Source organism: Ovis aries, chromosome 11 (genome assembly GCF_016772045.2).
Source record: "Ovis aries strain OAR_USU_Benz2616 breed Rambouillet chromosome 11, ARS-UI_Ramb_v3.0, whole genome shotgun sequence".
Classification (NCBI taxonomy): domain Eukaryota; kingdom Metazoa; phylum Chordata; class Mammalia; order Artiodactyla; family Bovidae; genus Ovis; species Ovis aries.
In genome coordinates this window covers 39,099,773-39,112,185 of record NC_056064.1, presented here as the reverse complement: position 1 = coordinate 39,112,185, position 12,413 = coordinate 39,099,773, and the positions used below count along the sequence as shown (strand labels likewise).

General features: G+C 48.0%; 1 protein-coding gene and 1 non-coding gene across 2 annotated transcripts; one reads left to right on the top strand and one right to left on the bottom strand.

Annotated features, from left to right (window-relative positions):
• Positions 1-825: 825 nt before the first annotated feature.
• PSMB3 (proteasome 20S subunit beta 3) lies at positions 826-9,489 on the bottom strand. Its single transcript, XM_004012825.5, has 6 exons — positions 9,423-9,489; positions 8,908-9,092; positions 6,319-6,426; positions 3,532-3,709; positions 1,826-1,920; positions 826-922 (listed from the first exon to the last, which is right to left on the bottom strand). Exons 1-6 carry the CDS (start codon positions 9,423-9,425, stop codon positions 874-876), a joined length of 618 nt encoding a protein of 205 aa, XP_004012874.1. The 5' UTR covers positions 9,426-9,489; the 3' UTR covers positions 826-873.
• An 861-nt stretch (positions 9,490-10,350) lies between these two features.
• Positions 10,351-10,424, top strand: TRNAN-GUU (transfer RNA asparagine (anticodon GUU)). Its single transcript has one exon. It is a non-coding gene; the product is annotated as a tRNA-Asn (tRNA).
• The last annotated feature ends 1,989 nt before the right edge of the window (positions 10,425-12,413 follow it).

Genomic DNA, 12,413 nt, shown 5'->3' with positions numbered 1-12,413 from the left:
CCTCTGTCCCACTCTCCCTTGACCAGCTATGTTGTTGACTTTGAACAAGTCACTTCTACTTGCCTCCACTTCTCCAGCTCGACTTTAAATCCAGTGGTTCTCAAGACTGTGGTCCAGGACCACACCTAGGAACTTACAAATCCTCAGGGTCCTCTGCAGCTCGGGACTAGAAACTGCTTTATCAAGCCCTCCTCATGATTATAATGGAGGCTAGAGTTTAGGGAGTACTTGCTTATTAGGGGACCTGCAACAGGTTGCAAGCTGGAATCATTTGGGGAACTTTTGGGAAAAACAGGTGTCCAGGCCCCTTTAAAAGGCCAAATAAATCAGGGATCAAAATACCTGTGTTTTGGAAGCACCCTAGGTGACTAAAATGTAGCCAAGATTAAGAAACACTACTGTGTAAGGATATTACTTATGGATATGTGGCCAAATTTCTACCTGAAACAAAAAATATTTAAGGGTTTTCCAAGAGTTGAGTATAAAGGATTCTAGGCTTTGGAGTCAAATGGAACATGGGCTTACACCTTTGCTCTACCACAAAGTGGCCTTGGACAGGTTACTTAACTGTCATTAAACAAGGGAAAAAACATGCATTACCTTGAATCAATTTGATGATTAAATTCTAGATCATACAAAGCACCTTGTGCAGGTTCCAGGACAGCAGGTGCCCTACAGTGATCTGTAGAGACCATTCCCACTGATGGACCAGAGAGCACGCTGCAAGTCAAGAAAAGCTGAGGGCTAAGCTGCACCCCAAGTAGCTATTTGTAACTGCCCAGCTAGGGACAGAGATCTGTGGTAAAACACTCAAAGAAGCAGGAGTGAAAGAAAATCTTTTATTAAAAAAAAAAAAGTGGGCTCTGAAAACAGTTAGTCCATGCGGGCCTTCAGTGTCCTTGTGGTGATTTTGTCCTTCTCACTGCAGGGGGAGAAAGTCACAGAACATCTAAATCCATGGGACTGCAGGACAGACTGCAACAAGCAGCTGTCATAACTCGGGTCAACTGTTTTGCCCATGCTACACTAACATCAGCTTGTTGCCCTGGCCTGTGGTGAGGAAGGGGAAAAGAGACATTTCTGTAGGTGAAGCCATCAAGAGCTAGGATGACTCAAGGCTGGAGTGTGAAGCACTCCAGAGCAGGGCGAGAGCTCCCCAGGCCTAGGGAACAAGGAATTGAGGAAGGAGGTATGAGGTGTTTCACTTCAGTGACTACAGATTCTCAGTATCAGCCCTAATCTGCTTTTCACGGTAATTAAGCAGGTCATCCCATAACACAAGGGTCCAAATGGGACCCTTATTCTGGGACAGTTTCCAAGGAAAGCTGTCGGGAGGGTACCTTTCACTTCAGCTAGTCAGATTCCTGGTGACAGCCCCAAACAAGAGGGAAAGGGTGCCAGTTAGGACTCTGGCCAGGGGGTTAGAAGGTGGTCACTGAGCTTGGTACACCACACAGGTGTGGCTTCCATGCTGGTGCGACCTGGGAGAGGAAAGGAGGGACCCAGGATTTAATCTGATCAATCTGTAGGAGCTCTGCACAGGTTCCTGAGATTTTGGGAACATTGTTCAGGAAGGAAAGAAATGTCTACTGTGAGCAGGAGGAGGCAACTTGGGGCCAGGGAGCCTCACTGGACAGAGGTTGGGGGAATCCAGGTAGGCTCCCAGCTACCACCCTCAGGAAGCACAGATTTCTGCTATCTGGTGCCTGCTACAAGAACCCTTCTTATTTCACACCTGACTCGGGGGCTGGGAAGATGGGCTATTTGTGCAGGAGGGGAGAGGCACATGTCTGCAAGGCTCCCAGACCTCCCAACGCATACTCACATGATGTGGACAATGACTCCCATGCCTGACACCGCATCCCTGTCCACAGCATTCAGCATGGCTTGTGAGATGGTTTCAAACAGGTGCTCTGGATCCTGCCAACAGAGTAGCAGCCTTTCAATCCCCAGAACCTCAGACCTTCACTTGGTCTGGCTCCTTAATTCTCTTTTCTCTAGGCTCAAGGTGCCCAGCTCTGGCACCTCCTGTGTCTCAAGGGATAGTTCCCTGGGTACGAGAAACGCCCTCAGCCCCTTCTCAGAAGGAAGCAGGGTTACGGAAGATAAAGTTGAGGCCCTGAACCTCCTCCATTAACCAGCAGTGTGACCCTGAGCAAGTCAGTGTCCCTCCACAAAGCTTCAATCCCTCTTCTGTAAAATGGGGAGAACAGTCCCCACCGCTCCTCTGTGCCTCACCAGCTGTCTAATGATCTCTGTGGCTCAGAAGTGCCACAGAACCTAGCCTGTCCAACCATGGAACCATTTCCTGCCAAGCCTCTCCCATCCTCTATATCCTCTATCTTGGTTGGCTTAGCTAGAAAACTCAAGTGTCCTCAGCATCTCCACCATTCTCACTTCTGTTTTAAGGGACCAAGTCCTCTAGACTCTGGCTGCCCTGCTCCCCCAATGCCACCTTCTTTGCTCAGGACCTCAGCACCTCCTGCAGGTGCCAACAGCCCACTGCACCAACCTGCAGGCCTCCGGCTCCTAGGGTCTCTTACTACCTTAGACACCATGTCAGAAGAAAAAAGTGCCAATTCCTTGGCATGCCATCCAAGGCATCTGCAAGTCTCATTCTGACCTCAGGCTCCGCCTTTCTCTAGCCCACATTCTGCCCACACTCCAGCAACCACAGCAAGCTCTCTCCAGTCACTCAACTCCCCACGCCCCTCCTGAACCTCTGACCTTTGCACAGGCTGTTCCTTCTGCCAACCAGGTCCTTTCCTCCTCTTCCCAGTCAGCTTCATTTTAACAGATAACTGGGTGTCTGTCTGGCTTCACTGGCTGCAATGGGCCCTGAGGATGGACTTCCTGGTTTCCCTGGAGCCTGGCAGAACTGGCACACCAGATAACCCTCCCTGTCAGGCTCTGTTCCCATCTTTCCAGGCCATTTCCTCACACCACCACTCGTAGACAGGTTCTACTATTATGCCTGCTTTACAGCTGAGGAAGTGGAGGCATAGAGAAGTGACTTACCCAAGAACATAACTAATTTAGATGGTAGGTGGATCTGGGTTCCCAACCCAGACAACCTGGCTCCACAGCCCATTCTGCTGAGCTGCCTCTAAATAATCCTGCACCCTGTTAAATCTTTATTCAATGAATGGATGTGAGAACCCCATAAACCCCACATGAGGAATTATTTGTCACTGTAGCAAATATCTGACTGAGGTCTCCTCACAGAAGGTGCTCTCTAGGACCCAAGGCTCTGGCAGATGAAGTTTCTGGACACCCTTCCAAGGCTCAACGGCTGTGGCTTTCTCTCTTGCCCACACATTCTCCCCATTGTTGTTACTCTTTTGCAACCCCATGGACTGTAGCCTGTCAGGCTGATCTGTCCACGCAATTTCAAAGGCAAGAATACTGGGGTGGGTTACCATTTCCTTCTCCAGGGATTCTCCTCATTACCAGTCAGGTAAACACATTTTCCCCTGATGGTCAAGGAGTGGGCACCTCAGAACTCAGCCCCACCCCACGCCGACAACTCACCATGTTGGGCTCCCAGAGAGACTCGCACATCCCGTACATTTGTTCAGTGCAGGTACCACTGACTACAAAGTCATCGGTCACCATGGGGCAGCCAATAAGGTCTAGAGAGCAAATGAAAGGCTTAAAGGTCTTCGGGTCCAATCCGGCAATGACCGGCTCCGTGTAGTAGGGCCCAAACCTGTGGGACCAGGAGCAGAGAGAGAAAATGGCACTCAAGGACATTTCCTTTCCTGTTTAGTCTATCCAGACAAGGCCCTGGCCCAGATCCAAATCCCCCTTCCCCTCCTCTCCTGGCATCTATAAATGCTCTAAGACTTCTTCTTTTCTCTGACTCTTCCCTGCATATTCCCTCACCACTGACCCTCTCTTCCTCTTTCTTTCTTTGGGAATTCTGTTTTGTTTTTAACCTACTCTTCCCTATCCTCATCCAGGTCCTATCACCATTCAGTCTTCTATTTATACACCTATACCTTTACTCCTTTCAAAAAAAGATTTCAAGCAGTTGGTAGAAAAACACTGAAAATAAAACTGAGCCACTAAAACACAAGCCATTTGCAATAACATGGATGGGCCCAGAGATGATCACACTAAGTAAAGTAAGAAATATTACATGGTGTCACTTATGTGGAACCTGAAACATGGCACACGCTTATTTGGGAAACAGAAACAGACTCAGACATAGAAAACTTACAGTTACCAAAGGGGAAAGGGAGTGGGGAGGGATAAATTAAGGGTTTGGGATTAGCAGATACAAACTACTATGTATGAAATAGTTAAACACTGTCCCACTCTACAGCATTATGTTCAATATCTTATCAATATAATGGTTATTCAATATCCTGTAAAAAAAACAAAAACAAAAACACATGAAGTGAAGTGAAAGTTGCTCAGTCATGTCAGACTCTTTGAGACCCCATGGACTACACAGTCCATGGAATTCTCCAGGCCAGGATACTGGAGTGGGTAGCCTTTCCCTTCATCCAGGGGATTTTCCCAACCCAGGGATCGAACCCAGGTCTCCTGCATTGCAGGGGGATTCTTTACCAGCTGAGCCACAAGGGAAGCCCAAGAACACTGGAGTGGGTAGCCTATCCCTTCTCCAGCAGATCTTTCCAACCCAGGAATCAAACCGGGTTCTCCTGCACTGCAGATGGATTCTTTACCAACTGAGCCATCAGGGAAGCCCTTGAAAAAAAACCATAATGGGAAAGAATATGCACATATATATAAAACTAAATCACTCTGTGCTACTAGAAACTAACAAAACATTGTAAATCAGTTCATTAAAAAAACATCTTCCTATGCACCACCACCAGCGAAAAAAAACCCTCCGAACAGAATACAAGACACTCAAACTAAACACAAAGTTTTGTTCTGAGTCTCCCAGCAGGCAAAGCAAAAAAAAATACTCAGTGAGGTGGATTATTTTCATTGTCTACCATCAGGAAATAACAGCTCATCAGAAACTTGTTCTAGACCTTGAGATCTGAGAAGAATCTATCTTAAGAGATCTTCATTTATTTATTTATTTTGAGAGGTAAATACAGTTGATTAGGCAGGAGACACTGTTAGAACACTGGGCCAGCTCAAGGGAGAGCTGACCTGTTTTGTGGGCTAGTAGCCAATTTCTATAGTCTCAAAGACAAACTTCCTGTTGGAAGGGTGGCATTAGGTGATTGGTTAGGGTGCTATAGAGTGGGTATCTTACCTAATACGGAGTCAGGGAGTTGGCTGGTTTAGGTCAGGGGTCTCAAGGCAACAGCTGTTATGGGGCTTAGTCAGTTCCAGAGACCAGAGACCTTGGTACAGGGTTCCACAATCCCCACTCTTTTTATTTATGGGTCAAATCTTTGGCCCCTTAACACCCTGTTTGTGACTGATTATCTAGCCCCATCTCAAGCCATGAGGACTCAGGTCACTGGGGAAAGGGGTGATGACTGCTCTGACATCAGGATGTCATAGGGTCCTGGGTCATCATGGGGATCTTTATATAGGAAATACTCAAAAAGTAATGGCCACTATCCTCAACAGAAACAGTAAGTAAACAGACATTATTCATGTCTTATATCAGTTCTCAGTAATATCAATAGGCATGATCTTAAGGTACAACTTTGTAAAAAATAATTCTAAATAAAAAATAATAATTGTTAGGTAGAGGAAGAGGTCAGAGTAGTGCACTTTGATCTGGTATTTCTCCAACAGATCCCGAGATATCAAATTTCTCTAAGAAATTAATTTTGTATTTTCCTCTCAATAAACTGAAAATAAAGTTAAATAAGAATGTCCTGTATTATCTGGGTAACAACCTTAAAACTAAATACGACAACACAACTCAGGGCCTGTGCTTATACTTCCAGTCATGTTGATGCCAAGGTACCACCTGAAGGTTAGTGTTTACTTTTTATTGGCAGTATTAGGGGCTCCTTCTTGTCTCATAAAGTTCTCAAATGTCAAAAATTAACATACCCAATTCCTAGATTCCATGTATTCCAGAGAATCGAATGATCATGACAGAATGAACTCTGGGGTAAGGGTGGCTCCTGGCTGGGAGACTCCTGGGCACACATTGGTAGCATTAATTTTGTTGCCTGGGAGTAAGTTTATTTGCTGTTTGCATTCCCTGCCTTCTTCTGAAGTAGCCCTTTTTCTTTCTTATTTGATTGTTAGGCCCAGAGAAAACATACCCCCCAAAATAAGGATACTGTCCTACAAATAAGACATGAGTCAGCCAGGGGGAATCTCCTTCCTAGGTATGTTCCCCAAGTCCCAGGCTACAGTTCTACTCACCGTTTCTCGTATAAGAGGTTGGCCACCATGCTCATGAGGGTGTAAGGTTTGATCTGCCGGCCTTCCTTCAGCTCATACAGGTTCAGCCGGAACTTGAGGCGCTGGGCACTGTGGCAGAAAGAGAAAGTGTGTTAGCAAGTAATTGCTGAATGTCCCCTGGTGTCCACCTCATGGAGGTCAAGGAGGTGCCTAAGGAGACACACAAGCCCAAACCTGCCTAGAGACTCCTCCCCATCTCCCAGTGATTTTACCAGAAGTCCAGCCTCATGCCCACTTTGAGGTTTTGTCCAACACTTCTACCTGTAAACATGCCACTCTGCTAACCTTTTGCCTCATACTTTTTCTGAGGTGAGAAAAGGGGAGTAAAGAAGTGGGTTCCCACCGCACCCCACCCCCCCAACACACTTTTCTGAGGAATAGTTCATACAGCACACTCTGGCCAGGAGCCTGAATGCAGACATAGTGCGGCAGCTTACAGTAGAAAGAGCAGTAAACTGAGAGAGCTGACCTGGGCTAAGTCTTCCTCTTCCCACTTAATTTTTCCATTCCTAAGGTGGGGACAAAGTAAGTCATTTGGCAGTGAGATAATGTATGAGTGTTAATAAACAGCAGCAGCTGCACTCATGGACTGAAAGACGCCTAGGAAAATAGGCCACGCCTCCTCCAGTGCCATCTCAGAGCCCAGGGATAGGCCCTGCAGGGAGCAGACCAGTGAGAAGACTGCTGGAAGCGGAGCACTGGGTCACAGGACGCCAGAAGAAAGACACAAGCCTAAGCTTCATCATACAGTGAGGAAAATGAGGCCCAGCAAAATTAGCGATGACTGCCCACAAACATGCAAACTTGGTGAGAGAAGCCTCCTGAAGAAAAGAAGATAGTGTGAGGCGAACAGCTGTGATTAGAGACAGGAAGACTAATGGGGGCCTTCACAGCGACAGGAACACTAAGCCATCACTCTCCAGTTCCACCAGCACCGGGATAAAAGGGCTGGTTGGTTCAGATCTCAGGAAGAATATCCAAGTTACATATATTCTTGAGACTTTAGGAAGATTTAAAGGAAATGAGAGGGAAAAAGTCCTGACAAGCTCCCATCCACATTTGTTGTTGTTCAGTCGCTAAGTTGTGTCCAACTCTTTGTGACCCCATGACCTGCAGCACGCCAGGCTTCCCTGTCCTTCACTATCCCCTGGAATTTGCTCAAACTCATGTCCACAGAGTCAGTGACGCTAACTAACCATCTCATCCTCTGCTGCCCTCTTCTCCTTTTGCCTTCAATCTTTCCCAGCATCAGGGATATTTTCTAATGAGTCAGCCCTTCGCATCAGGTGGCCAAAGTATTGGAGCTTCAGCTTTAGTATCAGTCCTTCTAATGAATATTCAGGGTTGATTTCCTTTAGGATCAACTGGTTTGATCTCCTTGAAGTCCAAGGGACTCTAAAGAGTCTTCTCTAGCACCGCAATTCAAAAATATCACATCAGGAACTATCAATCTTCTAAGAACTATGTCCAAGAAGTGCTGCTTCTTAGGCCACCTGTAACCCCATCTTCCCTCTTGAAACTTTGACCCTGACTCTTTTCCTCTTGTCTCTCTTCTTACCCCACTACTGAATATACAGTTCAGCTCTCGAGTTGTCACTTATTTTTTCCCTCTATACATTTTGTCTCTCTGTAATCTGTTCCCATAGATTTAACAGATCACCAATGCCTATCCAGCCCTGAGCTATAATCTCAAGACCTCAACTGCTCACAGAATGTTTCGGCTTGGCTTGGCTTGTCACTTCAAAACTGGTATCAAAATCAAAGTCATCACCTTTCCCCTAAAACTAGTCTTCTCAATTTCAGTCAACATGCTCAAAACAAAAATCATCTTTGAAACATTTCTGGATTGCCTACATGTCAAGTACTAAACCAAACACTTCACAGATAAAAAAGACATGAACCCCAACCTCAATGCACAACTCTTTGGCCTCACAATATCCAAGTAGCCACTGAGGTAAGTCAGCAACAACTCTCAGAAATGCCTTCTCTTCCTTTCCTACCACACCACCCCATTATGACCACAACCCTCACACCTCACAGAATCACTTATTTCATCTCCCCAATTCTCCCTTTTCTCACAAAATCACTGTCAACTAAACAGCTACTCTAGCAGTTAAGATGCACCAGCTCATTATGGATTAGTTATCTTTCAATATGCCTGCCTTGTCTCCCAACTAGACCACCTGTAGTTCTTTAGGGACTGAGCATGAGCCTTAGCCTCAGAAATTGGGATCCTGGGAGTCATGCATTAGCTTACACCTTGAGCAGTAAGACTCTCTGATACTTCGTTTCCTCATCTGCAAAATGGGAGAGCAACATGGTGATGTATGTTCTTAAGAGGATTAAAGTCCATGAAGATAAGGTGCTTTCCACAGTATCTGGCTCAGAGTAAATGCTAACCTGGTTAGGATCCACTCTATCGTTTACAATGTTTGACAGTCTCAGATTCACTGGTGGTGTTCAGTAGAAGACTGACACCCAGGCCACTCATCCCGCTAGGCAAGGCTAGTCCAAGAAGCGTGGGTGTGGGTGGGAACCCCCGACACTTACACTGTCTGGACGTCGGTGGCAAGACCCGCCAGGCCGATGTACAGTCGGTCGCCCATGGGAAAGATCTTCTGGAAGTCCGTGGTCACCATCTGGGCCTGGATCCCGAAGCGTCTGTCAGCAGCGATGGCCACACAGTTCTTCCCCTTCATGGCCATGACGGCCCCTCCGTTATAGGACATAATAGACTGAAGCAAACAGAGCGGAGGGGCTCAGCTCGAGGGGCAAACAAGGCCATAGCACCCGGCGCAGCCCCTGATTCGCAGGCTTCTCTACGCACCGTCCTCCACTCTGGAGGCGCCTGGATACCCTGAACTCCAGCTCTGAGGTTAGCGCTGTGAGGCTGCGAGGAGCCCCATTCCCCGCCGCGGTCCTCACCAAGGTTCGCTCCCCCTTCAAACTGAAGTGGCTTCCTTCAATCGACCACCAGGCCTCTCGACCTCCCAAACTTCCCATGACCTCCCCTCCCCATTCCTCTAATCCTACCCCAAGTCCCTTTTCTTTGCTCCCTGTCTCACCATGATTGCGGTGTGTTAGGACCTCCAATCGCCACAACTCCAGCAAACCTGCTAAGGGCCTCACTACGCAACCACCCTCGCTGCTTTCTCGCTATTGGCTGAGAGGCCGACCCTTCCGGAACATTTTAATTTTCTATTGGCTGTGCGTCTTTGTCAGTCATCAGTACAGGAGTTTGGTTGAGAAGCCAAAACCTAGGTAAGGAAAGCGCAAAGTGAAAAGTCACTGTGAGTGCGGAAGAGCTCGGCATCGCGGTGCAAGCTGGGATAGCGGTGGACCCAGTCTCTGGAAGCCAGAGACGCCGGCCGGAACCTCTGTCCACGTGGGCTGGTGAAACCCGAAATAAAGGGCTTTGGCTCCAGTAAAGGGCTACCGGGTTGGTTAAGGGCACGCTGTGCGGTCGGGGATACTACTCATGAAGCTTGTTTCATTTATTCATTCCAGAAATCCTTAGATCTGTTGTATGCCAGGCACCATGCTAGGCTCTGGACATGCACTGAACTAGAACAGCGTCCGGTCTTTGGGAGGCACCCGTAAAGTGCCTATTTACTGTTAAGAGGGAGAGGGGCGCTGGGAGGGTGTCGCAGATATTCTGCGGCTGCAGGGGTTGGGCTGCAAAGGGGGCATTTGGAAGCTGCAGGTCGACTTCACGTAGCCTCATTATCAGATCACCCTAAAGAAGAACGTTCCGGACTTCCCCAAGTCTAAGATCTAGACGAAGCAGGCGACAATTTCGCCAGCCCCAGCCACCCTCGAGCCAATGTAGGGGAGGCTGAACGTCCCGCCTGCTCCCATCCCTAGATCGAGATCCTTCCCTTTCTCCCTTGGGTCTGACTTCTCTCGTCCTGTTATGGAATTTGTTTAGAGTCTTCCGCTGTCGCAGGCTCACGCCCATTGACTCGGCTCACCGCCACTGCAGTAGTTATCACAGTCTCTGTGGCGCAATCGGTTAGCGCGTTCGGCTGTTAACCGAAAGGTTGGTGGTTCGAGCCCACCCAGGGACGTCTCCTTTTTCCCACCACAAAAAAGGAAAATCTAAAGGCATTATTCACTTAACCGCTGTAAAGCCAAATTTTGTATTGAAATAGCAGAGACAACGCTTTTTCTATAGGAAATCAGAGGGTCATTGTGATTGAAAATTCGTTGTTCAGTTAATGACAGGATTTCTACAGCACTTCCCTCCTCCACCTACCTCCAACCCCGCCCCCAAACTGGATTGCTGGAAAAGCAAAGACAGGTTTTTGTCTCACCGTGCAATACGTTTCAGGTTGCATTTTTCGTCAAGATTAAGAATAAATTTGCAGTGGAGATCGGTCAGTTTTCCACTGTCTGCCTCTATTGATGTTACAATCTTGAAATGTTACATTTGGAAAGGAAGAAAATAGCGCTAGAGACAAAGGCAGTGACAAACTGAGGGATGAAGAGAAAGGTGAGAAAGGGAGGACACAGCTGTGATACACGCAGAGAGAAAGAGGAGACATGACAAATAGGCGTAGTGGAAGGAAGACCTGGGGGAAATGGAGAAAGGGAAAAGACTCAATATGAGAAGCATGAGAAAAAGGAGTTGGACAACAACAAAACAGTTTCTTTTTCTAGAAATACAGAGAGGTGGGGAAGAAGATGGGGAAATAGAAGCAGAATCTAGGGACATTGTTTTGGGGAGAGAGGAGTTAAAGAGCACAGTAAAGATAGTCATAAAATGTCTAGAGGAGCTGCTCTCTCCTAACATTGTCATCCTCTTCCAGATCTTATCACCACAGTATCTCTTAGTATATGTGCTGGAAATAATTACCTAGATTCCCGAGTTCCTGCCCTCCAGAAGCTTTTGGTCTAAGACAGCGACTCTTCTGGTGAAGAGTCTGTCAGCTAGGTGACCTCCTGAGATATTACAACTAACACAATCCAGGGGAAGCTTTGGCACCTCATGTCTGCCAGAGATGCATCCCTGGGCTGGGAGTGGCAGACTCGGCTTGCTTTTAGGAGGCGCTGTCTCAAGCAGTTCCCTTCCACATTTGGTTTCTCCTCAAGGTTGGGCTCAGAGGAGGCCTCTTTTGAAAACCTTCAGTGCTCATCCACCCTTACAGGGGGAGGGAAGGAATGGCAGTGGTAGGTGGTAGCAGCAAACCCAAGGGATACACAGAGCCCATAGAAGCTAACGGGACAGGCTATGTAACCCTCCAGCTTGCCGCCAGTGCTCTGTGAGTGCCCTGTGGGCATAAGCCGGGCTCATCAGCTTTACGTCCTCTGCTTAGTGCAATATTTGACAGTGGCACATGACAGGTGATTTTTGGTTGGGAAACCAAAGAACTTCAGAATTGAGAAGGTTTGGTCAGAAGGTTCCCCTGATAAGCCAGAGAGGCCAGGGATGTGGGGACTGGAAGGTGGCTGAAGTGATTAAGACGAAGTTGCAGTAGTAGTGGGGGCTTCAGCATGCTCCTTCTGTCTTGTGGTTTGTGACTGATGCTTAATAACTATCTGAGGAACCAGTGAACGGATTCCCAATGAGCACAGTGGCACCCTCGGGCAGCACTCCAGGATTAAAGGACCGCAGTGGGGACTCAGAGGGACATCAGCCTACTTCCCCTTAGCTGATAGCCTCCCACCCTCATCCAGGCAGCCCCTGAGTGCCCCCTGTGGATGATGGGTGAGACGGAGACCTTTGCGTAACCCCTACAGGTTTCTCTCGCCCGGGATCTTCTAGCTTGAAAGGAGTCGCAGATCAGGAGTCCCAGCTGCTCTCCCCTCTGGCAGGGTGACTGAAGAGGATTCCCGAGTCTTCCCGGGCAGAGTCCACGATGCCCGCAACACACCTGCCCCAGGGACAGTGGGCGTGTCCACGCCAAGAGCCCCCTTTCAGTGAAAGGCGGGAACTCTCCTTCTCCCAGCACAAGGAGGGAGAGGACAGCAGGTGATCGAATCCTCCCCTGGCCCTACTCCCAAGGGTTCTCAGACCACCCACCCTGGGCGGAAATCTCTCCAGCCCTTCTTCTTCC

What these genes read in the sequence shown, in the direction of transcription:
- PSMB3 (XM_004012825.5), bottom strand. An exon ending in AACCTCTTATACGAGAAACG is followed by an intron (nt 3,710 to 6,318) that starts GTGAGTAGAACT and finishes CTGGTCCCACAG; the next exon opens with GTTTGGGCCCTACTACACGG. An exon ending in GGAGTCATTGTCCACATCAT is followed by an intron (nt 923 to 1,825) that starts GTGAGTATGCGT and finishes CTCCCCCTGCAG; the next exon opens with TGAGAAGGACAAAATCACCA.